Raw genomic sequence first — 27,780 nt, forward strand, 5'->3', positions numbered from 1 at the left:
AATGAGCCCCGCGGCCTGGCAGGAACCTGGCTGCGTGTCCAGTAGGAGGAGAGGTGAGAAAGTGGGGGGAGGGGGGGCAGCTTGGCGAGGCGAGGCAGAGGAGCGGCAGCAACAGACGAGATGTCAAATGGCTGTATAGGAGATGGGGAACGGAACAAGGGGGGAGGGGGAGCGGGGAGGAGAGGCATTGATGTGCCAAAGGAGAGATCAGAGGAGCGTCGAGGTACAAAAAGAAGTGGGAGCGGCGCATTGACAGCGCAGAGGAGCCGTGAAGTGGCCGCGCAGAAGCTGTGTCAAGACTATAATGGCCGACCTGCCATTTGGGCTGATGGAGAACGCTCCAATTCCTAAAGGAAACCAACATGAAATCAGTTAATTGAACTGGTTACTCTCCGCTCCCGCCCTGTGATGAGCTCCAGTGTTGCGTGCTGCTCACTGGCACTGCCTCCGAGTGCGTGTGGCCTGTGCCGCTCTGCCAGCCCCCAAAACGCCCGTCTGCGCGCGTTTGTTTGTGCACCAGACTTGGCTGCTCCTCTTCCGAGGTGAGCTCCGCTCTGCCTTTTCCATCGGCCCGCGAAAAATCGTTTGGCGACCGGTTGTTGTTGTTATTGGTATTATTTTTTGGAGGCACATCTCACAGACTTAAAGCCACCGAGACCTAGTTCTCTGATGTGATACTCGCTGAAGCTGAAATCCCCCAGGTTCTTGTTTGCGAAGCACTTCTGCTAAGATGCGGATCATGACGCAGACATGTATTGTCAGCCGGTCCATGAGGAATCGGAGCTCCACAAGTAGTGACTGACTCAGACGTGGTTCTCAGGAACGTAATTAGCGTGCTCTTTTGAAGACATGTGCTCTGTTGTGTTGTAAAGTGGCTTTTTGCCATTTGCATCTAGTTGCATTTCTCCTCGAAAGGTGGATCAAGTGTTTCAGCTACAGGTCGGAGTCACAGCCTTTATTCTTTATTCATCTAGAGCCTTTGAAGCTTGTTGATGTTATTAGTTCCGCCAGTGGCCACAGGGGGCACTGTTGCCTTGTGATCCAGCCAGTCCAGCCTAATGTCCCTTCCTCTCATGCCCTTGTGATGAGCTGTGCCCAATATCTAGTGTGAGCACTGAACTCTGTGCTAATCTCCTCCACAGTCAAGGTCCAGGTTTGGATCTCTGCCCAACACCGGGACTTGAGCCGCGACAAAGACTGATTTGAGACTGTGGGCTCCTCAGGGCCTCTCAGCTCCACAGCAGCCGCTCTCTCATCACCTTGTGAATTGCCGGTCAGCTTGTTTACAGTCGTTTTTGGACTACAAATTTCCAGCCGTTCGCCGGAGCAATCCCTGAAGGGATGCCTGCGTTCACGCGTTGTCATCGTCTTCTGTTTGACCGCACGCAGGCCGGCATATTAAATCCTGGCTGCAGACTTTTGTCTCTGCGCCGATACAACGGCTGCCTTAACACTGCATTTGTGCGCTGTTTAGTTGACTTCCTCTGTGGCCTCAATTTAAACTCCAGCAAAATATTGTGAGTTCTCCTCAACAGACTCTGCTTCATAATATTCTCTTTGTGGATGAGCTCGTCGTCTTCTCATTTTTTTAACTATCTCCTACCAGAAATAGGATTTGCCCCATTAACGACTGTTATTTGTGGCCTGTGGCTGTATTACACTTAGTATTGTGGTTATAATGAACTCTACTGACATGTAATCACAGCTAAGCCCCAGATCTATTTCACATCTGCTATTAAAGACTTGCTCGCTACGCATACAGATTTAGATTTTTGCACTGCAGGTGTGACAGGATGAAGGGTCTCGCTGATGAGATGGAGCTAAATCCTCTGTCCACTTCTTTTTTTTTTTTTTTTTTTGCCGTCTTTACTTGACATCGAGCAAGACGAGACAATGCCCACACACACACATACATACACACAGCCTAGTTGTTAGTGGCTTTGTAGTTCTGGCCTGTTGCCAGTTCGTTCTCTGTCTGTCTGTCAGACTGAGCATGCTCATTACAACCTTGACAACATTCCACTCAGGTTGCCAAGGATACACGGCCGAGCTGCCAGGTCCTGTATATTTGTCCCTGTGTGTGCTTGTATATTAAATATACTCACAGAGTGACAGTAATACATACATACGTGCTACATGTTTAGAAATTTAACCACACAGACACGCTTTCCTTTTCCTCCCTTGGCGTTGCTCTCTCTCTGTCTGTCTCCCTCTCTCTCTCTTCCTACAGTAGCTCGGCCTGTCTCTCTCCAGATCATTGTTAATCAGTCTCGTCCCATCTCCCCTCCACTGGCTGTCAGTGGCTTGTCAAAAGCCCGTCAGAGCCCCTGCAGTCCGTCACACACTGCTGCCGTTAATGACATCTGATGACACCCATCGTTGAAGTCACCCGCTGGAGATGACTGGGGACTCGGTGTGCTCTCTGCTTGGAAATTGTTCTCCCTGTGTTCTCTGCAGTTCAGTTTAGGAAACATCTGTGCCTTATTTAGCTTCAAACCCCATCTTATTTCGTCCTTAATTGTCACAATTGCGCAATTTTAAGGTAATTTACACACAACTAGTCAAATGCCAAAGTGTCAATTCCCAAACACACAATTAGGGATATAAAGTGTAATGCTCATTACCTAAAAGTATTCCATTTTATAGTTGTGTCATGTTGAGAATAGAGACTGGGGCCTCTCATTTTCTTCCCACACTCCCCCCGATCTCGTCTTCCCTCCTTTGTTTCCTCCGTCTTTCAGCATCTTTGCTCATGTCCTTGTTTCTTTCCTAACCCTTTCCCTTGCTCTCACACTCTCCCTGTTGGATTTGTCCTCCCATTGCCCCTGTCTGAATTGGTGGTCTTATGACAGAGCCCCTGCTGCGATGCCTTGAGTTGCTCGTCTTCACCATTTCTTCCTTCTCTTAGTCCTCCTTTCCTTTACTTTCCCTCAGATTTATTTTTTTTTCATCTCTCTGCCCCCCTTTTCATCCGTCCATCTCTTTCCCCGGCACTGCTTATTTGTCACACTCTCTCTCCTTCTCTGTTCTCTTGTCTCTTCTCTAGAGGAGGAAGTGGAAAACTTTGACGTGTCCAGTCTTCAGGAAGAGGCTCTGAGGAACATCGAAGCTGACAGCTTCTGGTGCATGAGCAAACTGCTGGATGGCATCCAGGTAAGCATGTGTGTGAGAGGATGTAGCCTGTCTCAGAACAAAATGATCAAAATACCCACGTACCTTTATACCAACACAGTGTGAATGCAGTCTCCCACTGTAGTCTGTCTCTGCTGCACTTTCCTGTACATTTTTATTCCCAGCATTTGGTGTGATGCTAGTATTCTCTGATCTCATTTCAAAAAAGACACATATTCCTCTTAAGTCTATTTGCTGCTTAACGAGAGCTGCGTAAACCATTAATTAGGACAATTTAGACCGAAAGCACACCCTCCATCAACATGTATAACAGCATGATTTCCAGTATAAACCTGTTATGATTATAAAACCTGTCTGACAGTGTGAGCACAATGCATGAAAGAGCTCCTCCGTGTTACAGAAGTTGAAGAAATGTGATTGTCTTGCATATTCAAACGCGAACCCCAGTGTCTGGAGACGCCATAATTGCACACAGGCTGCAGCACCAAACTTCATTTTGTTTCATCATTCCCCCCCCAACCCCCCCCCCCCCCCCCCCCCCCCCCCCGGACCCTTTTGCCCGTGAGCTCTCTTAATCGACCTCGCTCTCAGCGGTCATGGTTGAGCCATCTGTCAATTCTGAACGTGTCTGACTGAGCCGGTGGTGGATTTGCCCCCAACAGTAGGACTGGAGGTCTCTTAGCATTCTTAGCACTCTGCCTTCTTTCTGAAATTGTTTCGACTGTAGCGCCATGCGCCGGATTAGGGCACGAGTTCGTACGCAGCAGAGCAGAATTTCTGCTGTTGTAGATGTTATAATGCTGTGAGGAATTGTAGTCCAACACTATCACCGCGTTTTAGTCCTGCATTCATACCAAAGGTCTGTTTGTGTCTGATCTTGGCCTGGGTGTAACTTATTGTTTCTCAGTTCTCCTCAGTTCAAACAGCATCTGCCAATTATTTCTAGTTGGGTCAATAACCCTAATTTAAAGTAAGTCTTAATAGAATGAGCCCTAACCATTGATTAAGGTTGGGGCGGTATGCTTATGGTCGCACAGAAATGTGTTTTAGGGGTGAAAGAAACACCTTAAATAACTATCAACGTGTGGACCAGCCAATAAAGGAATGAATAGAGGGGAGTCGGTGCCCCGAGAGTTCGAGTCGGAAAGAAAGCAACACTTAAGAGCAGGGAAAGTTGGAGAAAAGTGTGTTTCTGTGGGCGCTTTGTATGCGTAAGGATGATGTTTGTCCCCATGCTTTTGTTTGTGTGTGTGACCTTGGCTTCAAACTAATTATGTGCAATGCACCAGGGAAGCCCTTGTTTCCCCCCTAATGCTTTCTAAACAATCTGACGGCGGCTGAGTGCCTCAGCCCTGTAATTAGTTGGTGATCTCTGCTCTGACCTCGTCTCAAACCCTCTCACACCCACTATAGACTATTACACTTAACTCGGGCCCTGAATGTGCTGCTCTCGGGGTCGGGGAGTCGCCGTGCAATTGCATTTACTCGCTGCCTTCCGAGCGCCTCGTGTGTGTGATACTAGCGCCGCTGCTCTGCACTTGTTTTTGGAGAAATAGGAGGAATATCTAAAGGGGTTTATTTGCATCACAATGCAGAAACTGACTAAAAACCACCTCTTAGTCGGGCTTATTTCCTGTTTGTGGATGGACCACAGCTGGTGTTCTTTCCTGCGATATCGTATAATTACCTACCTGGTGAACAGTGCAAAGACTTTTGAAAGTATTTTTTTCCCCTTTTCTTTTTAGAACACGAAATTGGCCATTAGCTCTGGTTTTAGTGTTTAACTACTACACTTCTTTCCCACCTTAAAACTGAACAGGCTATTTTGGCTGTCAATTCCCTTAAAGCAGCTTCTCTAATGAGCTGCAGTGTTAATTAGCAGCGCTGCGAGCTGTTTCTCTGAAGGAACGGGCCACAGTGAAAGTTAGAGATCACTTGATTCCTGGCAGCTTTAATGTCTGTTGACCGAATCAGGATGATTTGTTGGAGCAACTTGAGCGTTTCGCACTTCAAAAGCACTAGAACTTTGGGGCGCCTTGACCACAACCGACATTATGTGTGTAACACTGGTCAAATTAAAGCTGGGGTTTATGTGTAAAGACAGTTTTACCTCTGTCCTGGTGACCATTTAAAGTAGTGTCACAGACTGCACACAGCTATTCTCTAAAGTGATTAGTCATTGTAGATCCCTGTGAGTTGGAATGGAGTTGAATGACAGCTAAACACAAAAATAAATGCTTAAAAATGCAAATTGGACCAGCATAGATCAGTACATTTACTCATTTCATACAAAGTTCTGTTAAGTTGACCTCAATATTACCTCAGTCCCTCCAGCAGCCAATTAGTCTTGTACTGTGCTAAATTGGACAGTGCCTCTGGCTAAGTTAACTAATTTAACTTGTTAGAACGGTTCCGTATCTGCTATTTCAATGAATTTAAATGGAACTGTCATCTCGGCCAGTATTGTGTTGTTAATTTAAACGCGCCGCTAATTGTAAACCTATAATGTGTGATCTAGATCCGTGCCGCATTTTAAGGTACGGGCGGCTGAAGCGCGCGGCGCCGGCGCACGGAACCTAATGTGGTGTCGCGCGACCAGCGATCCCACGTCTCACCTGTGATGCCAAGAGAGGGAAATGAAGTTTTTAAAAGTCCATTATTCCACCAGCACACCCCGGAGGGCTCTCAGTTTTAAAGCCAGCAGATGAAAACCTGCCTTTTATGCTAATTCTGCAGATATGACTTTTTACAGCAGGGGCTCTGAAATGTGTGTGTTTCCGGTCCAGGACCCGAAAATTTATTTTCGCCCAGGGATCTGAACTATATTTCAACAGAAGTCCTGTCAAATGGGGCTGCGGGATAAAAAATATTTATAACTCTTTTTGGTTTGAATGACGTAGTTTGATGTTCTTTTGTAGTTAGTCTTGTTTAGGTGTTTTTTATTCATACTTTTGTACATACAAATTACTTTCTAAAGATGTAATGAAATATTGTTCTTTAATTACTGTCAGGTTATTGCCACACAGGCAGTACAAGTCTTTTGTTTGCACAAGTTTACTGTACCTTTATACCTCACTCGGTGGACCTTTTGTTAATATTTCTATAAATAATTTCATAAATACTTTGTGTAAAGGTTAAATTAAAGGCTCCCTCTCACTACTCCACATCTCCACTTCCTCCAGCCCCCCCTTAAAGTGTTAGCCAATCGGAGTTGGTCTGGTCATTGTCAAGGCAACCATCTGTTTCCACAGTGCCAGCTAGAGACAGCGTCTCCCTCGAGTGGGAACAGGGGTTCGAGAACTGATGTCTAGCAGACGGTAGACAGACCAAACCAGCCGCCATGTCCTGTTCGGCTTCTCCCAAGAGTTTCCCTAGCGTCACCTTGGGCTGTCACTCAATCCACCACTTAAACACACACACACACACCGAGGAGGAGTGATGTGCCAGCTGGTGCATGTGTGTTTGTGATGCCTGGCAGCATGTTTGTATATGTATTTGTATTGTCTGCCCTCCCCTCCTTGAACTTGGACCTTAACACGCTAAAGCTCCCCTACGCGCTTCGCCCTCGTCGTCTCGCTCCCTTCCACAGATTCAATGACAGCGTGTTAGCTAAACTAGCTTACATGCAGGTCAGTGGAGATGAAAGCAGGAACAGCTGCGGAGGGAAGCGGGTGAGGATAAAGGGTGGAATGGAAAAGCGAGCACGAGCCGATGGGGGGGGGGGCTTTACGCAATAGGAGCGGCACGGAGAGAAGAATGTGCATTTCTGCTGGTGGAAAACCTTGTTAGCAGAGAAACAAATGGTGTTGATCACGTTAGAGGTCGTGGAAGGCAAGGAAAGCTTCTTCCCGTAGCACAATTCATACTCCGAGGCAGTCTCAAAGTACTTGTTAATTAACCGCGCTGCTTGTGATATGAAAAAGCTTTTACACTCTTTTAAATTATCCGTATTGGGTCGCTCTTGGGGAAATAGGCCACTTCACAATGAAAATACTATAAATAAGCCAATTTGAAGGTGTGGGGAATGTAAAGCATGTTCTCTTGTATTGGAAAGAATGTCTGCCTCTGTGTTCTCTTCAGATTTAACTGTCTAAGAGATGCAGACTTTGTAGCAGCACATTAAGGTTTTCAGTGATCCGACTGTTTTTTATCACGTAAATGGAACAAGTGACCTTTATTAATAGAGATAAGGAAGTAGATGAAGCTGGTATCTCCAGTTATAAACCATGTATGTATATTCTTCTCTCTGCTCCTTTCGATTGAAGGTGTTGCACTTGCTTGGTTTTTAACTCCTGGATACAGAAGTCAGGGAGGAAGTGTTGATAAGTCCACCCCATCTATTAACCATATTTCAGCACAGCTCAGCTTTATCACAAATCTTCATGTAGCATGTGTTCTGTAGGTGCCTACACGTGAACCAGCCCTACTTTTGGACCTTTGCTGTCAGCTGGATGAATTACTCTGCTTGTGGACTACCCATCATCCTGTGCTGCATATACACGTTGAATCTTACTGCCCCTCGCACTATGGGCTGGAGCTGCTCACAGGAAGGGTTGAAGGGTTATGCTATAACAAGCTCAAAGTCAACCCAACTTCAAAATGAGGTCACGATGTACAGAAATATGAAACAATGCTGACGGATCCAATTGTAATAGAATAATTGAGAAAAAAAATAAAAATAATCAATAAAAGCAACACATTGTCCTACAGCCATGTGGAGCATAAGGAGCATCATTTGCTCTATTCAGAAGCTTTTTTAATCATTTTTTGAAATTATACAGTCATTTGTGTTGATTATATTTTCATGCTGTTAGTTTAGTCTCGTCTTGAGAAACCAATCTTTACCAAATATCTGTCTGATAATTAAAACAACGTGCCATGACTGATAAAGCCGCTTTGTGCCTCCCCTGCTTGTAAGACTCGCTCACGGCGGAGACTGACAGATCGATGGCCTGTCTTTTAGCACCGTGCAATGATTATAGCCCGGCCTTTATCTCGACCTGTCATCTCTCTGTCTTCCCCCGCTCTCTCCTCTGTCCTTATGTCTCTTTGTCTCTCTCTCACCCATACGCACACCTTTGTGACGTTGTTGTGTCGGCGCTGTCCAACTTGCTGATAGACATCCAGGGCCACAATGGGAGGCAATCTTAGTCCAGCATGCAGCCATTGTTGCCTCTAATAGAATGGACTGAGAGGTGAAGAGGATCTATTGATTCAGCTTACCGAGAGAGGGAGAGGGCGAAAGCACGGGGGAGAACAAGAGGCTGTTGACAGCTGACTGAGATGGAGAGACATGAACTTCGTGTTTGGGAGCCGTGCGCCTGTTCGTTCAAGTGGTTGCACTGGGGCAGTTTGACTTACTTGCTGGGTCAGATGTGGTGGATGGACAGATGGCGGGAGGAGAGGAAAATGCATGAATAATGAAGGAGTGAGAGTTGATTTCCTCCTGTTGCCTCAGCTGATCAAAGATCCCAGATATTGAACACGGCTGCGAGAGGAAGTGAGCGTAAGAGGGACAGGCATGGGAAGGGAGAAAATAGAAAATATGACAAAATATAATTGAAAGCAAGATATGGAGAGGGATAAGAGTAGGAAAGAGGAGGGGAGGTGAGGAAGCAGGAGAGACAAGCATGGAGAGAAAGCAAAGCGTTGCATTTGTATCATAGCCTCAAAACAAATGTGTCTCCGGGAAAAACGCATCTAACTAAACAACAATCCGTCATAAAATAAAATGCAGTACAGCATGGAACAAAATTAAACACCAGGGAGCACAACAACGCAGAGGAGACATAATAGCACATTGGAAACACTTAGTCAAGTCTAGCCTCATTAGCACCACCAAAGTGATGAAACCAGACATTGAAATGTAGAACAGAAGGTGGGAGATTTAGAGATTGATAAAGGGAGAAATGAAACCAAGGGGAGAGGGAGGAGGAGGAGAGTTGGATGATGAAGAACCGGAGCAAGATTTATAGAGGATAACCGGCAAAGGAGGGCGAAATATGGAGGCTTCAGTGAGAATGGAGGGGAGAGAGAGGGCAAGAGGAGGATGAGCGAGGGAGGGAAAGGAGAGATAAGCAAAGAAAGTACAGGCGGACCGGAGTTTCAAAACCTCTTGACCCTCAAATGCATTACCGTGTTTTTTTTTTTTTTTTCTCCAAACATCTGGCTACAATTATATAACGCACGTAAATCACAATTATATAACAGGAGGAAAAAGAAGTGTGCCGCTTCTTTCCATTTTTAGTTCAGCGATGGGAGAAGTACAGCCAAATAGAACAATACTAAAAGTCCTGTTTTAAAAAGTTGAAGAAAGGAAACTTCAATGAATGAAATGTGAAATAGGCATATTGTTACAGGTAATACATATGATGTCTGAAAGTTATAGAAAATAGGAGATATTGTATATATGAATGTAAAACCTGTGGCTCTCTGTATGAAAAGAAATCAAATGAACACAGATTGTTGAATAGGAGGAAAATTGATGAGTCACACATTTGACAAGTAATCATTCTAGATGTTGAGGGATGGAGATAGTGACAAGACAAGGTGGAGGGGAACGTGCAGGACAAATTTAAATGATAAAGAGTGTGATGGTAAGAAAGAGATAAACAAAGATACTGACAAGAAAAGGTGGGAGCAGAATTTGAACAGAAGGAATAAAGTAGAAAATGTGAAGTGGTGATTTAGAGACGGAGGCCAAATGCAGAAAGAGGAAGATGGGGAGAGAGAGAGAGAAAGGAAGAAGGAAGGGCAGTTGATTAAAGCCAGCGGCTTCAATAATGCAAATGTAATTACTTGTAGTGGCCCTCACACTTGCTCAGCACGTAACCACATTAATACCGGAGCGGTAGCGAAAAAAGGAGCGAGGGGAAGGAAAGTCAGGGAGGCGAGACAGCGGATCAAGGCTGTACATTCATGACAAACAGCAATAACAAATGCAGACGGACGATGGGAGGACTGGAGGTCAGGAATTGGCTGCTCTCCTCCACGCGTCACTCACCCTAAATAGGCTCCGACAAGCATCAGACGGAAGCGTATATTACATTTAGAGACAATAGAGGGTTGCTATAGATGGATGAGTGACAAACAAAGGCAGTGGAGAATGCGGTTTTTCTACACCGCCAGCCACTGATTGACTCGGGACAGACGCGCCCGCGGTTCTGCTGAGCCTGAAGGACGGCGGGAGCTGTTTATTGCTAAAAGACTTCTCCCGCTCGCCGCTTTCTCTCTCTCCCTCTCTCTGTCGCTCCATCTGTTGGAAAGTTTGCCACATCAGCTGTTCTCCAGCCACACTGGAATGACCCCTCAAGGAAATGTAACCCACCCCCCCACCCCCTCCACCGCCCCGTTGTGCGCTGCGCTCGCCTGCATTGTGTTCCGCAGGTTTAACCCACAGGGGCCGCTCACTTTCGTCATCGCATCTGGGTTCATGTCCCACCTATGAAAAGATCCTACAAATATTTCCTTAAGCTAACGTTCGCTAGAATGAAATGTTCTACACATGTTCTACCCGTGTAGTTTCCATGGTACAGCTCAGCAATCAGCTCACTTTTATGTTTTTTATTATATAAAAGTCTGCTATATGGTTTGTTTTTCTGCCACTTCACACCAAATATGAGGCCAGGGCCCATTTGCAGCTCACCTGTTATGTTCTTCCACCCACATTCACAGTCAGCCCTCTACTTTGTCTTCAAGGCCAGAGCTGCACATGTTTTGTCATGCTAGTGCTAGTTACGTGGCCTATTTTCTTTATTTGCCGTTGTTGTTGTTGTTGTTGTTCTTCTTCTTTTTTTTCTTTTTTTTATAAATATGGCTCAGGTTTTTGTGTGAGGTGTGAAACGAGGCCTGGCAAACACTTCAGACCTGCACGAGTGAAAACGTGACACGTCAAACCCTCCGAACGTGTTCCGCCGGGCCAGATGGCCGCGGAACGCCGATGCGACGCTTCATCGATAAGCGCTCAGTTTCACAGCTTTCCTGAGGAATTACACTAAGTGACGAATACCCATGTAATGAAATATCGGCTTGATCGCTTCCTGATCCACCCACCTCTTGATTTTATTGCTTTATCGTGCAGTTTTTTGCTTCATGCTCTTCTTCAGATTCACAGGACTCGTATCAGTTTACAGCTCTGACCTTCGTGTTGTATATAATGACACATTCATTTGTGATGAGAGCTAGCACTGGACTTTTAAATGCATATTACCAAGAAACAACTGTTATAAATGAACCTTGATCTATATTGACACCCTTCTGGTTTCTCTTCCACTCAGGACAACTATACATTTGCCCAGCCAGGCATCCAGAGGAAAGTCAAGGCTCTGGAGGAGCTGGTCAGCAGGATTGATGGTGAGTCATCCGCCTTGCCTCCATCTATCCATCCTTCCACCCATCCATAAAGTAGTCTCTGCTCACAGCTCAAGCATTCTGACTTGATTTCCAATTCGTTCTACACTTCCACTCTCCTCTTACTGCTCTCCATGCTCTGCTTTATTTTCTTTTCCGGCCAGTGTATCATCCATCTTTTCTGTTTGTTTGTTTGTTTTTTTTGTACTCCCCTCCTTGTCTGAAACACACCAAACATGTTCATGCATAAGTAAAAATGCACTTAAAAAATCACACTCTACAAGATTGTCTGCGTAACAATAGCCTTGAAAGACGACTCGCAAATGTTTTCTTGTTTTTTTTTTTCTTTTAAATTTGTTTTCGGAGGAGGAAAAGAGCAAAAGCCTTAGGTGTCCTTTGTTACCTTTTGTAACTTGGGCTGAATGTGAACCATAACAGGTTTTGTATGATTTTTAGTCTCACCGAGAGTCAGACAAGGGAAATGTTGACTTGTGCTTCCAGCGTGTGTGAACATTTCAAGGATGGGGCTTGTTGTGATCTCTTTGCCTCTTTCATTACTCTTAAGTGCCTGAGCAAGGCTATGTTTAGCTCATAAATGTATGCATGTGGCAGCGTGGAGGAAGAGCTGCACTGATTACATAATACTTATCTTGCATACATTCTATTGTTTCTTCCTGGCAACACTTTGCCTATTGCTTCAACTTTTTTTCATGACAAATGATTTTGTTAAAATGAGATGCACACGGCGAAGTAATTGTTTGTTAATTGTGTGACTGTCAGAAATGTTGGCTAATATTAGAACAGACCTGCGGCTTGTTAAGCCCAGCAAGTTAATTTATGCCCGTATGACACTTTACACGAACTCTCGACCAAGCAAAGCTGCCGGTGCTTTCAGCAAACCACAATGCATTAGGGGGAACAAAGTCATATCAAAGCAAGCCTTTGTGCGGTGGTCATGTTCTTGGCTGACCTTGGTGCTGTCCAACCTGTCACCCAGAGAGAAGGGAGGACTCACTCGCTGCATTCAAATGCATGAAGCAGTGTGTGTGTGTGTCTATTCACAGGCTTGTTCTTGTATTAGTGGATTTATTTAAAGGAAGACTGTGCCAACGTGAGTCAGGAGACGACGCGTTTAAAAATAAATGCACTGACACAAAAGAAATACTCAGTAACCACCCGGGCTCCTCCACGGCACGGCACACACACAAAAATGACTCCACATTTTTATACTGTATCTTATTCCATAAGTGCCCTGTCATCACAGTTGGGGCAGAGCCATTTTATACCTCGCTGGCTTGACATTACCACCTCTAATGAGATCACAGATAGCTCTTATCTTGCATTACTGGATTGTTTTTCGCCCTTCTGTCTACATAGCATCTGTTTCGGGAACAATAGCCTACTCATCTATTCCCAAATTACCTATCAGCTGTTGTCAGGGTTATACAGAGTGCCGTGTGTTTTGACAAGCAGTGGGGTCTTATCTTTTTTATAACTGGCAGATGTTTGGTGATACAGATTAATCAGATTCTTATTTACCGATGGACGGTTTATTTTATATAGTTGCAGCATTTTAAAGCACTAACACTGTTTGATTAGATTGCTCTGGTGGTCAGAGCAGTAGGAGCAATATTTACCTCGTTACTGGGCTAATAAGCATAAAATGGCTAATAGCTGTTGCATTGGTATTCAGTTTAGGCTTGTGTAAGATATGACAGTGGAGAATGGGCCGTGTTTGCAGTACTAGGTCAGCGAGGGAAGGACGATGCTGATGTGTCTGGCTTGTGCCGCTGTCACCTCTTGTGTGTTCCTTTTTAAATGGCTGCATCTGCTTTTGTCAGGTGGAGGGAAGCGAGCACGTACTGTATGCTGGCACTGAGCGATAGAAAAATAATGTGCAGCCTTTAACACCGTGTACCCCACCAGCCAATGCCTGCGGGAGCTTTTGCATAGTAAGGCAGAAAAACGCCTGAGCGTGAGGCATTCGTTTGTGAAGTCTCCACTAGCGGCCACTTTACCTTCAGAAGAACTTGTTTACTGGGCTCATCGGACAAACGGGGCGTCGAACCCGGTCTTGAGGCGTAAAAAGGCTTCACCCTGCTAGACATGAAGGCATGAATCAGTTCCTGCCTCTTTCTTTTATGCTCAGGAGTTGAGGCCTCCACGTCTCACCATTTGTTTTAGACGATAAAATCCTGATTTAGTTACAGCCTTGATGTTGGAGCCTGGATCCGGGTCAATAAAACGTTTGAAATGGACTTCGATTTGGTCTTTATAGATTGAGAGTCAATCTGAGGGTTTTTGTTGTTCCTATGGCCAAATGCAATATTCTTTTATTGTATCACTTTAAATGAACTAAAATATTTTGCATCCAGCTATTTGCCTGTTTTTAGCATTGATAAGAGTCAGTTTAAGGGGCGATAGCTAACATAAGGTGGCTTTTCAGTAAGTCTGTGCTGCAACATGAAGGTGTCTTTGGAGAAGTTTTACGCCTCTGGTCAATCGCACAGAGAACGCTGCACTGATCAAACCTTGGTTTACTTTCAAATCACTTTCAAAGGTGTCAGACTTGAAGAAGACAACAATAAATTTCCAGGTTTTAGGGATAAAGTGTAATAACCGTAAAATCACCACTTTATGTCCTGGAACAGCTGGAGAACCTCCCTCCTCCCTCAGGTGTTAACGCCGAGGTGTCTTTGAAGAAAGTGCACGAGTCAAGTGGGGGAGTTTGAGGACGTGCCGCCGCTCAGTCAACAATCACAATGAAAAAAAATCACATTTGTCTTTGCTCAGAATAGGATTTTCATGATCAAACATTTTCCACAAGTGTTTGGATACTCTGTGAAGTACTTTTATTTATCTGTGTATCCAGTCCTACAGCGTGTAATCTAATTCAAGTTGAGGCAAAGAGGCCATAAAACTGCAACGCAATCAAAGATGTTTATCTTCCGCTTTGATTCTTTTAGTTAAAAACAGTGGGTGACATTGTAAGAAGGCTTTTACTTTGAAATATCTTTGTTTCTCCCTCAGCTTCCCCAACCCCCAGACCCCCAACTCCTTCTCTGTAATTATCCCGCTTGTAACAAGTGACGCTAACTCCCATTAGCCTTGCTTGACGCCGGCGCGTGTACCTCCTCCAAAGACAAGCCACTTTGTCACCATGCTTGTAATGTTTCTCTGATCTCTTTATCTCTCCCTTATCTCTTTCTGTGTATTTGTTCCATGCAAGTGCATTAACACAAGTTCATCAACATGCAAATTGCCCAAAGGTGAATTCATTTATGCAAATGGAGGGAGGGGGGTGCTGGCAGTGCACGCTCCGAGCGTGCATTGTGTAAGAAGACTGTGTTACATAATGAAAGGCCAAATACGCAATAGTGGGGGTTTGTATCGCTTTGAAATAAACCGCAGTTGGTCTGCGTGACGCTGACCAAACATCAGACTCATACTGAATGTTCAAGCTGTAGCTGCTGCTTCTTTTTCTTTTCCCACGATGACGTTTGTAGGGCTGTTTTAAGTTCATGGGCTCTTCCGGATGCTTTTAACCTGCCCTGATGTCATTTACAGCATCTCTCCCAGTCTTCCCACACAGTCCTCTAGACATCAGCCCTGCAGCGCACCCTACCCTGTGTGCCCACAGAAGTTGCATGTTTCACCTACATTAGACATTTATATAAAGACTATATGTCTCTGCATAATGTATGAATCCTTCATCCCCAATGTTCCAGTATTCTGGCTACTATCCCTCTCCCTCTGACTTTGTTTCATTTCCTGACTTTTGGATGCTGCACATTTTGAAATATTGTTATTTCAAATGACATTTCATTATGCTAATTTTTCTTCTATTATTCCAACTCCTAACACGTTTCTGAACAGCAAGTGTTCACACATCATTTTCTGAAATGTTTTTTAATCTATGCGTAACATTATAAATGTGCTTGTTCCTCTGCAGAAGGTTAAATGTGAATAATTACCTTTGTCATGTACCGTATAGAATAGAAACATAAAGTAAATAAGTGAATTGCCTGGTTAATAATCTTTAACATGTACACGTCTTCCTGATAGAGAGCAAAAACATGCCAGTACTGTATCTACACAAAATATTTTGTAGACACTATCAGTATCTCTCACACACACCCACACACAAACACAGCCAAATTGGGTTGTATAACATATTTACATAAACTGCTGAATGCACCCTCACAGCGCAAGACAAAATAACAGGCTCCATATTAATGTGAACAAGTACTGTATGTGCAGTATTAGTTTTCATATACAGCAAAGCTCGCAGATTAAGTAAAGATAAAATCAAAGATAATGCCAGAAGTTAGAAAGACAAGATTTATTTTATATCTGCTTGAAGCCCATATTTCCAGAGACAAGTAGTGAAGGGAATAGCGACGAAACGTCTGCATTAGAAGAGCCCGCGTGAGAATGTGGTGGAGTAGAGTGCGAGGGGATGGAGGCAATGTGACGGTAATTACATTTTGCACCAAGGAGAGCATGAAGTCAGGAGGAAACGGTCTCATCAGCAAATTCCCGGGAGCCGCTCACTAGTCACTGTATGACCTCTGACCCCCCCATGCTGTCCGCCCGCACTTCACAAGCCGAGTGTCCAGAGGGGAGGGCAGCGGCTTCCATCCTGAGCTCTAACCACAAGAAGGAAGGAAGGCGAGATTTATCCATCACTCCGAGGTTAAGGATGCCATCCTCCGCCTCCCTCAGCCCCCATCACCACACTACCCAGCATGCTCAGCGCTGTGACAGCAGCCCGTATCTGTACAGTAGCTTCATGTTCCAGCGCTCTCTTTTGCTTTGTTCTTTTTTGTAGGGGGTCTAGTGCGTGCGTCAACTCCTCCTGACAGACTCTCCCTCATTCTCCACATTCGGCGAATTCATTAATACCGGGCCGAGCGAGTTCATTAGCGTAATTTAACATTGTCTAAAGTCGTTCCACTCTTTCCCCCCCTCTGTTTGGCAGCTAGCTAGATCTGTCGGCGCGACGCATCCGCCGCTAATGAGCTTGCCTTGTTTATGCTTTTACAGCAGCATGTGATAATTAAACTGCGGAGAGGAGTGTGAAATAATAGCTCCGTGTTTACCACGCTCGTATGGCGGCGCGCGCAGTCATTAAACATGCATGTGCACGCAAAAGGAAGGCAGGTATCGTTCAAGTGTCGGCAACCTGTGTAGGAGAGTAACGCATGTGCTGCTTTCCAGAAATAGCTTTCTTATTGTTTGAGCAATTTATTAATTTATTAAAGATTTATTAAAGCGGTAGGTGTGTGTGCGCTTGTCAGTCAGGCCTGATTAGGAGCCCAGTGTGTGAGAGGAGAGGATGCTGTAGTTCGATTCTGTGACAGCTCTATAATTATAGCTTTATTATGAAATGCGTGTGTATGTGAGAGAGAGACAGGGTGAGTTTGAGAGTCGTGGGTTTGATGACAGTGAAACAGTGGGTGCTGTTTATTTTTAATCTTTTGTTATGTAAAGAACCAAGTAACGTTGATTTTAAAAAAAAAAAAAAAGAAATAGCAGGACGGGACCCGAGGCAGCCGTCGTCTCGGCCTCGTACGCGGGCCAGCCTCCAGGCTGACATTTCCACTCCGCGCCCGTCCCCTCAGCGGGCGCCGGGACCCACGCTGAGGCCACCTGACTGGACGTATGCTCCCCTCTCTGGGCCGTCTGCTCGGCTCGCTGCTGCAGGAAAGAGCAGCAACACGTGTTGTCCGTAGATGGAGCCCGATGTGAACAGCTGATGTTTGTGTGTCGGACTCTGAACTGATGCTCAAGATCTGTTAATCTGTTACAATTAGTCATTTCTCTGAAATTCATTACAGAACTTATAACCTCATGCTTGGAAGGCACTGACCAGCGGAATATACTCCGCTTTTCCCACTAGACTCACATGCAATTATATGCTTTAATCCAGCAATGTGACTCATTCTGACAGCAGGAATCCAACCCAGCACCTTCATAAACACCGGTTGTTATCGTTTCGCAGAGTCCGTTCACCGCCACATGCACCACTACGAGGTGGAGTATCTGCAGTTCGCCTTCCGATGGATGAACAACCTCCTGATGAGGGAGTTGCCGCTGCGCTGCACCATCAGACTCTGGGACACCTACCAGGTACCAACACACCGCAAAGCTGTTTTTTCACCTCTGTGTCCTAGTTTTATACAACTCACAAATACTACATGAAAATAATGAGCCATTTTAGATTCTGGCATTATTAATACACAATATAGACTTTTAGCCTGTATATGTATGTTTGTATATTGTGTTTGCTTGCAAAAAGGACTTGGAGGATACGAGAGCACAAGCCCATTTAAAAGGGTTTACAGGTGAGGGGGTAAATATTAGACTAACACATTTTGTGGTTTATGGCGGGATAACAAGCAGCTGTTGTTCACCGCGCGTAGTGAGTTAAGAGCCCAGCGAGCGGGGCTAACGATTATCCACCGAAAGCAGCAGAGAAATTATGCTGAAATAATCAGAACCAGCGAAAACAATTTAATGAGAATGAAGCAGTCACACAGACGCGAAGGGAACAGATGAAAGTGCGTAATGGTTTTGAAAAGGTATGTGCATAGTAGAAACAAGCCAGCGTATTCCCCCTGCTTGACATTTACAGGTTGGTCAGGTTGGCGCCGGGTGCACTAATGAAGCAAGTAAATAAACGAGCAAGGCCCTGTTTACGTGCCATCAAAACTACAACACAGTATTAATGTTTAACGGTGACGAGCAGTTTACAAATGAAATGACGACAGTGACGGGGAAATGAACCCGCGCAGTCAGCTTGGGGTCCCCCTGCAGGGGACAACACACGCACACGCTGTCCACCTCAAAGTCCAACAGAGACACAGGCAATAAATGATTCAACCTGGCTTTGTTGTGATTTGACAGTACCCCAAGTTCACTTTGTACTTGTAATCCATCCTCTAAATATTTGATGGTTTACAATGTCATTTGGATTGCCGCCCTCGCATGCACACACACACACACACACACACACACACACACACACACACACACACACACACACAGCACACCTTTATTCTCTGTGGCCTCTGTCACAGTCCCTCGCCTCCAGTTCTACCCTGGTGGGGGAATTAAGCCCTTTCTGCTCATGAAACTTTCAGCGGAGCCTGCCGGTGAGGCACAAAGCCGCTCTTGTCATCTCTACCCCACTTCCCTCAGTTTCCTCTTTTAAACTTTCCCCTCAGTTCTGCAACTGCTCTGTTCGCCCACTTTCTGCCTGTGTCCTCTCAGCTTGCTCACCCTTCATCGTGTCTCATGGTGGATTCACTCCTCCAGCCTCCCTTCACCTCCACGTTCTCATTCTCCACGATGCTTAAAGCGGCCACGGCGTCGAAGCAGGTGCACATTTGGAGTTCTTCAATTGATTAGACACGCATGAAAAGGCCTGTGGAGAATTTATTTTTAAAGAGCAGCCTCCGTGATTACAGTATGTCAGTGTCACGAGCTGCAAGGCGGCCTCCTGAAAACATGTAAATCTGCTCCGTGCCCAAGGACACACAGTAGACATCAGCATGTTCTCGTGCTTTTGTCCAGCAAATAGGACTCTACTCGTGTTTCTTTGTGGCCGCTGGGCTGCAGACTGAAGTGTTTGGGGCGTAACAAACAGAAAGACCTTGCCCTCTGCCACCGAGCTTGTTCCTGTGTCTGTCTTTGTGTGTGTTTCAGGGGGGATTTTAACCTGAGCGTTGTAACGTCTCCGCTGTGGTCTTCTCTCTGCGGCTCGGCCATCTGTTCACTAGCCCCATCCAGCACGGGGCCGCTGCCGCCCTCCCGCCCCGTCTCCCCCTCCGTCTCCGCCGTCTCCTGTCTGTCCTCCCACCCCCCGATCTGTTCCCGGCGGTCGTCTCCAGCGCGGTTCACCGTCTCCTTAGCCTCGACTTTTGTTTCCGCGTTGCAACAGTAAAACCAGACCGATTAGAGGGGAACAAACAGAAGATTTTTGATTCAGAAAACAAATGCAGATATACCCCCCCACCCCCACCCGCCCTCACCCTCCCTCCCCCAGCTGGCAGACAGACAGATCGACAGACAGGGACCAAATTATCCCTGTTGTGTGGAGCATGAAATTAGCAAGTAGCTCAGTGTGACAACATTAGCATGGCCGTTGAAGGCATACCATGACATTTTGATGTTCGGAAACACATTTCTGTTTTCATGTGGAAGATTTAAGCGTTCTCTGTTGGAGCTGTAGCGTGTGTGAGCGTATGTGAACGTATGTGTCGATCCCCAGCAGATGAATTGAGCAATTTACTCCAACGCGATTCAGTAGATCAGCAAGCCATGCGAAATGCTATTCGAATCTCTCTTTGAGTCTTCAAACCAGATTCACTTTGGCTGCAAAGGTAAATGGAACGCGATTGCATGAAACAATTTAATAATCTGATATTCTGCATCCGTCTTGCGAGAAGTGCATATTTTTGCACTTGTGCGTTTTATGCTCCTACATAATGAGAATTAGCGGCTGAATCCGCTGACTACAGCACATTATGCTTCACCGCAAGTGAATTTAATAAAGTCAATTAAAATGATGGCAATAGAATTAAAACTTAATTCGTGGCATGTTAAGCGATATGTTAATCTAATTTTTAGAATGTTATGCATATAGCAGCCTTTTATTTGTTGTGGTGTTGGTGCCATATGATGAATAGGGAGTGGAATGGTCCATTTTCACTGAATTAAATGCACCTTCAAATTTATTCCAGTAATTTAAGGGGGGAAACAACTTTGTAGGACCTACTTTACTGTATCTAGAAGTGAGTGGATTCCAGGGCTTTGTTTACGTGGAGACGGGCCCTTTTATCGATAGTTGCCCCTCTCCCCAGTCCAGCACATTCTCGCCTACATATAACTGTATAGTATAAACTCTAAATATTGCCTCTGTTCCAGTGTTTCTCTCTCAAATTCAACGCGGCATGAGGGAGGTTCAGATTTTATTATTTTTGCCACTTTTTTTGCCCTCTGATTAACCTCAGTTCTTGGTAATTTAAAACATCGCCTAAAGCGAGACAGCACGTTGGAGGAGCACACACGCGGACATAAACTGCGCTGAAGTTGATTTTAAACGTATTTTAGAGCCGTCTGCAACCCTCCTGGCGCTTTTCCCCCCTCGTAGCCCGCTTCCTTCCTGTTTAAAGGCATTGCATCATCCTCTGACTCTTGTCATCGGATCTGCGTTTGTGTTCTTGCTGATGTCTTCCACTGTAACTGACGAATCAGAATGTTGTTAGTGTTCAGATCCCTCCTGCAGTCGCACACTCGCACCATTCATCCAGGCAACACTTCCCTGTGCATAATACATCATCTCACATCTGCAACAATCACCCTGCGGCACCATCACCTTCTCACCTTGTCTGGAGTCTGTTCATCAGAGGAACGGGTTGGTCCCACTACAGGCTGCTTTGTTTTGAAGGGGAGCGACTAGTTAAGTAGTCTGCCTTCACTTTTCCTCATGTGTTCACCTTTACCCTCTCACTATCTCCCTCTATCCCGTTTCCTCTTCATCCTTTCCCTCCTGGCCCCTCTCTCCGTAACCCGCTCACCCCTTTTCTCCCAGTCCTCCCTCTCACTTTTCCCCCCCTACTTTGATTGTCAGCCAGCGTCCCCCCTGTGTTATCCAATATGGCCGCCCTGACACGAGATGCGGGGAGGACCGAGCATAACAATGGAGGCGCGGAGGTAGAGACGAGTTTGACGGAGTCACCTTGACTCCCGTGACAAACTTAATCTAGCAAATCGTAATGAGGGGGAAAGCCCTGAGCTGAAGCAGCCACAGTGGAGGAGGAGAGAGATAGAGCGTGAGAGGTGCTAAGCTTTTAGGCTGGAAATTGAACCCAACTATTATTATTAACATTATTTTTACTTTAAGTGTACCTACTGTAGCACCAGGGATTGTTTATCTTAGCTTGAAATACTTCTCTGATTAGATTTTGAGGAATTTGTGTTTATTTTTCTCTTCTAATAAGCAGGTTATGAGTAGAACATACCTTATGTTACGCATTGAATCTAGTATTGTGGAATGTGGCTAGGCAATCAGCTGTACCAAACCCGGAAAATGACATTTTCATTCATATCCGCAACAACAATTTACAGTAAATGAGTGTCACGTCAGTGATACTGCCACCTGTGACACATCTGTCATCCCTGAACTGCTAGAAAGAGTCGTATAAACTATTGTAAGCAGTAATTCCTGCCGAGCAAATGGAGACTATAGAAGTTAATGGTAGATTGCCATGGAAATGATTGGTGGCCAATCAGGATGCCAAGGTTACGTGTAAACAGAAGTTTTGATAAAGATAAATCGCTTTCTAATACGAGAACTATCCCTCACAGTCATATTAAGGGGAATGAGCCGGGAGCGCGTGGCAGACGATCGCTGATGAGACCGAGGGAGGTGACAGATTGAGAGAGCACAGGATAGATGGAAGGGCCAGAGTTTCCAAACAGAAATAAAGTGGATTTCAGAGCCTCGGCCCCCGAGAGTTTTCCCAGTGCCCGCCGAGCGTGAACTCGCACGCACACACTGGTAAACTCCAAGAAGAAAAGGAAATTAAAGCTGGGCTGAACTTTGGGGACTGATAAACACTGTGTTCCTGTGTCTCTGCGCGGGCTTGTGTGGTCGCAAGTGCAGGGTTAGAGCAACAAGCCAATCACCTGCTAGTTTACAAGTCCCATCACACCGTGGCCGTCTGTTAGAAATACTTTTTACTCTCTGCCGTCACAGAATATTATTCTCTGTGCGCCTCTCTTTATCACACACACACTAGGTTGGTGCAGTAGGTTATGAAGATGGTTTATGTGGAGGTAACGAGATGACCCAACGAGCAGGAAATGACTAGAAAGCCCAAATATGAGACATAACAATGTCATTGAACGCTTATTTGCACTGCGTCTCGATGCTCCACCTTTTAATTTGATATCTGTCAATTGTTATTTTGGTCCTTCCTTGAAAGAAATGAACCCACAGACAGAGTTAGAGCTCCATGTTCTATACCTATGTTCACCTGTGCGGTTCCACATGTGAGTTCCCGTGGGACAAGAGATGGTGGCTGTGTCAGAATCCATTCAGCAAAGATCACACTTGTAAAAATGCACTGTGCATATAGGGACTGTGGTCCCCTTCCTTTTAAGAGGGCATATACTTTTAACGTAAGCGATAAAGCCGGCTCCCTGCAAAGGGCCCGCTAATTATCTTCCCTGTGATAGGCCTATAGACGCACAAGCATAAAGCAGGGAACATCTCCTCCTTTGTCTTCCTTCCTCTTTAATTCCCCCGCTCGTTGCCAAGTCATAAAAAAGCGTGAGCCGCCAAATGTAACAAGGGCTGAAATAAAATGCGGTGAAAATAAAAAGGGATTTGTATCTCGCTTTTGTCTCCCTGCAAATGTAAATTTCTGGATTATGGCAGGAAAAAAAAGATTCATATTCAGCTCGTTCTTTTATTTATGCAGACAAATGGGTTTTAATCATTCTGAAAATAAAATCAGATGGAAGGCTATGGCTTTGTGAACTACTCTTAACATGCTTTGTATTTTTATGCTCCATTTAAAGCAATGTAACAGTAATAATGATGGTGCTGTTTGTTTTATGGCTCTGACTTTATGTAAATCAGCATTTCATCGACAAATCAATATCTCTCTCTCGCTCTCTCCCCCTCCCTCCCTCCCTCCCTCCCTCCCTCTCTCTCTCTCTCTCTCTCTGTCCAGGCTGAACCAGAGGGCTTCTCCCATTTCCACCTCTACGTGTGTGCGGCCTTCCTCGTGAAGTGGAGGAAGGAGATTTTAGAGGAGAGGGATTTCCAGGTACTGTGCACACGGGACACAGGGGGCGCCGTGAACCTCCATACGTACACTTTCACGCGCAGCTGGCGCCACCGATGGCGCCACCGATGGCGAGAACGCCGCTTAAAGCTTTTTTCCGCCTGTGCAAATTAATCTCCGCTGTCCCGGTTATGTAGAGAAGCCGCATTAAAACCGTCCGGCAGGCTGTTGTGGTGGAGCCGTTCATGGCCTACATCCCTCTGCATTACCTCGCTGGTCATTAGCTGCGAGGTTCAGAAGTCGTTGCGAGTGCATTAGTAGATGACAGTAGACAGCTGCCAGAAGGTGACTTTGGTTGCCAGCTCTCAGAGGGACCTGGCTTCTTATCAGTAGCAACACTGTCTAACGGTCTAATATCATGGCATACAAACGTCATCTGTGCTCTTTGGCTGCTCTCTCCTCGCCTCCGTTTTTTTTTCCTCCTCTTCATTCGTTTTCCTCTTCTTTACTCCTCCACTGCATTTTAAACGCCTTTCTCATCTTCACTTCACATTCCCTGACATTCTTCATGAACGTTCACCCCCCCTCTCTCTTTTCACGTCTCATGTTCTTCCCGTTTTGACTTGCTCTCGCGTCTTCCGTCGCCGCTCCCCATGCGAATACGCCACAGTAGAAGCAAAGACAACACATCCGTGACTGCGTGGCTCCAAGTTCACTCCGGTTTATGAATCCCAAATGACGAGCCGCCGTGCGATGCTGGGTTCTATCAAAGTGACATCGGGCTACGTTCTCGCTTGATGCAATTTTCAGGCCTCTGCAGTTTGCGGTTCAGTTCGACAGTTTGGTCGGACAAATTGACAGACTGTCTAATTATAAAGTCTCTCTGAAGCTACTTCGTTAGCGCAGGATACCTGGAAACTGTGAGCCTTCAGCAGCAGAGGTAATCTACTCCACCTTCATGCCATTGTCGCCGCTTTCCAAACACATACTGTAACAGTGCACCCTTCTGCTGCTCTCCCAAAGACCCAGTTGCATTCAGTGCAGGGTTACAGATGATTAATTAAAGCTGACTGCGCATTGGGCTGCAGTTTGCAGTTTGACTGTTTAGAGGCAATATCCACCCTTCAAAGTAGACACAAAGAACCTGCTATATCATGGCTTTCCAGTAAACGAGAGCCCTTCAGAGTAAAGTATCGCTTTAGATAATACTAGATGTGTTTACTTCCTACGTAGCGAAAAAGCCCCCAGGAAAACTTCACCATGTTAAATAGAACATTTAAAAAAAGATTAGATAAGTGGCAGTCTTCTTAGCAAACCTTTTATTTTGAAAATGCAGCATACAATGCCAAAACGTTTCTCTCAGTGTGAGTAGGGAATAGTGAATAAATCTGAATGACTCCTCGTGAATGTTGCCAATGTATTCAAATCTTATCATACAAAAAAAATGAATGACTCTTTGAATTTGAATTTGGAGGTCAGGCACATGCAGGCTTTACTGTAGTTCTCTGTAAGTGGATACTCTAAGGATAAAACAGATGTAATCAGATCAGTTGCATTTCAGACAAGCGGGCTCACGTTGCATAATAGATGATCCCGGCATTGACACTTGCAACCCCCCTCTTCTCTGCGACACCCACCACGTGATAAATCAGTACAGGTCTTCAGACGCAGCACTAGGCAGGGGGTTACTGTTCCTGGGAACCTGTGTTTGAGCTGGACGCCCGCTGATTAAGGCCGATTCACCCGCCGAGCGAGACACTAGAGGCCGTCGGGGGGTTTTCGAAGCTGAGACATCAACTGAATCATCGGCTCTTACTTTCATACTTACCCTCTCGCCCCTTTTCCCCTCTCCTCTCACTCAAGTTCACGCTCAAATAAGATTGCGGCTCTTTGTTTGATTCCATTTCAGATAGATCGCGGGGCAGGTATGGAATTTTAAACGAGCCCGTGCAGCGTTTGTGCGTCCGTTGCCGCCGTGCAGCCGCTCTAGTGTTAAAGTGGTTTAAAATGAGTGCGTTTAGCGAGATTCTTCCACATTTTAATACTACTAGGCAGCAACGCTGACAGCAGAGGGGCCTGTGAAGAAGTTAAAAATGATAATGCATTCAGGAAGTCGGTGAACGGCACCAACTTTTAGACAGTTCAGCTGTCTCCAGGTCAGCTTAAAATTCTGAATGTGTACAGAAAGTCCACAAGTTTAAGAGCTGTCGCAGTTAAAAAAAAAAAAAAAAAGAGAGACAATGGTAAATTTTCCCATCTTCACTTGTTAGGACATGGCTTCAGGCTTTAGAGTCTCAGCATGTCTGAGAAATTATGGAGCCGATTGCTACAGTTGGACTCAAAGATGAGAGAATCGTGCTGTAGGACTACATTCTCCTCTTTGATACTCTACTTATTCCAGATACTCACTAGATGCAGCCAAATGTCAGCCTGGCATTTGCTCCTGCCCCAGTATACAGCAAATGAGCTTTCATCTTCATGGGAAGACCAGGAATGATGTAGAATCACGACAAAACTTCGGATGGAAGGATTTCGTCTGAATTTAAATGAATCGTGCAGCGAGCGCCTCTGTAGCCGTTAACGAGGGTGTTTTTTTGCTCCTTCGTTCCAGGGGTTGTGACTTTAAGAGAAAATTGCTGCGTTTCCCGAACTCATCTACCAAATATTTAAACAATTCGCGGAGATGACACAGATTAGTGTCGGCGGGGAATGAGAAAAGTAAAGATTCCGCCTCGGCTCGGCTTTAGTGGTTTAATTGTGAGAGATTTTTGCCTCTGATCCACTGAGCCGCTGAGTTCAAATGTGGGCCTGCCAGATTCTTAAGAGCTGTTCAGCAGCACCTTATCTCCACCTCCTTTACACAGCAGCCCTCAAAGCGTCCCACTCCTTTCATGCCGGCCTTCTCTCTCACCGCTTCCATCACTCTCCCTTTCTTTCTGCCACTGTTGTGTTTTATGCTCTTTGTTTCTGCAGTGCCCTGTTTCATCCTTTGTCCCTTTTGTCTTTCCTCCCGTCGCTGTGTTCGCACCTGGAAAAGCGAAGGACTTTCAAACCAACCTCAACTCATTAGCAACTATTGCAAGGTGATTTTGCGAAGAGCTTGAAATGCGTCTTTAAATGTACAATGTGGAGAGTGAGGAGCAGCGGCGTATGACGACCTGCTGGCAAGTTGCACGCCCGCGGTCCTGAGGGAGAGCACGAATGATTGATTTGCTTTAATAGTTTTAATTAAAGAAATCCATGCAGAAAGTCATTTACAAAAAAGAATAATTCGTGCATTGTTATCAAACATGCTAAGGCGAGTCCTGGTTGTGGGACTGGATTGGTTAAGCCACTAAATGAAAGGCAGGAGGAGGAGGCGCTCCCCAAAGCAATCTGGCTTCCTCTGTTCTGCTTCAGCTGACACACTACCGTTCTGTGCACGTTTGGACTGTGGAGGCCTGTCGTACCAGCAGCACCAGCCCCATTAGCCCCTACTGTACCTGCAGAAAGCAACGGGGCCTCCAAAATGACTGTGGTTTGCTTCCTAAGCCCCACATACTGTATGTGTGATTGTGGTGCTGTAGATTCTGACAATCTGCATTTGATAAAAGCTCCTCAGGCCTCAGATGCAGAAAATAACCATTTTTCCAATGGTATTTTTTAAAACCAGCAACAAACACCAGGAGCCCAAAATGCATGAATGTGAGCACTTGTCAGGCTTTAGCGCAAATGTCAGCTCTTTGTGTGTTGAAAGGATCTTCCAGGTTAGCAATTTTTCAATTAGTTTCTAAAAAGTTGACTTTAAATAGACATTCCTTTTTCACATTTGCAGATTTTTCGGTGGTGCCTGAGCACAGATGTTTATCCGCTTTGCTTTTGGACCTGTATATTCTCCATCAATTATTCAGCACATACTTTATGGTGGAACTTCATCTCATATATTTTGATGTGTGGATGTGCATGAAGCAGAAATTACATTTCTTCTTGCTGTCCTCGTGCTTTAGCCTTTCTACGCGACACTTAAAATGGCACATGAACGGATTCTGTGTCAACACCCCACATTGTAGATGCAATATAAACCTAATGGTAAAGGCCTTGTGTCTGACAGCTCATGTAATCCATGCAGTTTGTTTAGATTTGTTTACAGATGTTAGTGTATTGACTATGATTTAATTGCCAATGTCAGAGTTCAAGCAGCAGTAATCCACAGACGCACAAGGACAAGCTCACATGTGTGTCCATTCACAACAAAACGCGATTTCGCCGCCAACAGCGTAACCTCTTGGTCACGGCTATCTAACGCTGAGATTTCATTAGCGCGCCGCTGAATGGCTTCCGTCATAAGGATCCCCATCACGATTGTTAATGCGAGGCCAAGTGTTTATGTAAATGCAAAGCTATTAGTTCTGCGTAAATGGAATCGGACCGCCGCTGCACAGCCCCCTCCCCACCGGTCGGCACGGGAGAGCCGTAGTGAGGGACGCGAGTGGAGAGGTGAAGGAGGAAGACAAAGATT

At 45.4% G+C, this 27,780-nt stretch overlaps 1 protein-coding gene across 3 annotated transcripts in view; it reads left to right on the plus strand.

Moving 5' to 3' along the window:
* tbc1d22a (TBC1 domain family, member 22a) overlaps positions 1 to 27,780 on the plus strand; it is a 73,243-nt gene that overhangs the window by 37,629 nt on the left and 7,834 nt on the right. For all 3 annotated transcript variants that reach the window (XM_029161177.3, XM_029161179.3, XM_029161178.3), the window contains 4 exons: positions 3,047 to 3,153; positions 11,409 to 11,484; positions 17,486 to 17,613; positions 23,229 to 23,324. In XM_029161177.3, coding sequence (XP_029017010.1) covers positions 3,047 to 3,153; positions 11,409 to 11,484; positions 17,486 to 17,613; positions 23,229 to 23,324 — 407 coding nt within the window. The remainder of the gene's footprint in view (positions 1 to 3,046; positions 3,154 to 11,408; positions 11,485 to 17,485; positions 17,614 to 23,228; positions 23,325 to 27,780) is intronic.

Source organism: Betta splendens, chromosome 9, assembly GCF_900634795.4.
Source record: "Betta splendens chromosome 9, fBetSpl5.4, whole genome shotgun sequence".
NCBI lineage: Eukaryota > Metazoa > Chordata > Actinopteri > Anabantiformes > Osphronemidae > Betta > Betta splendens.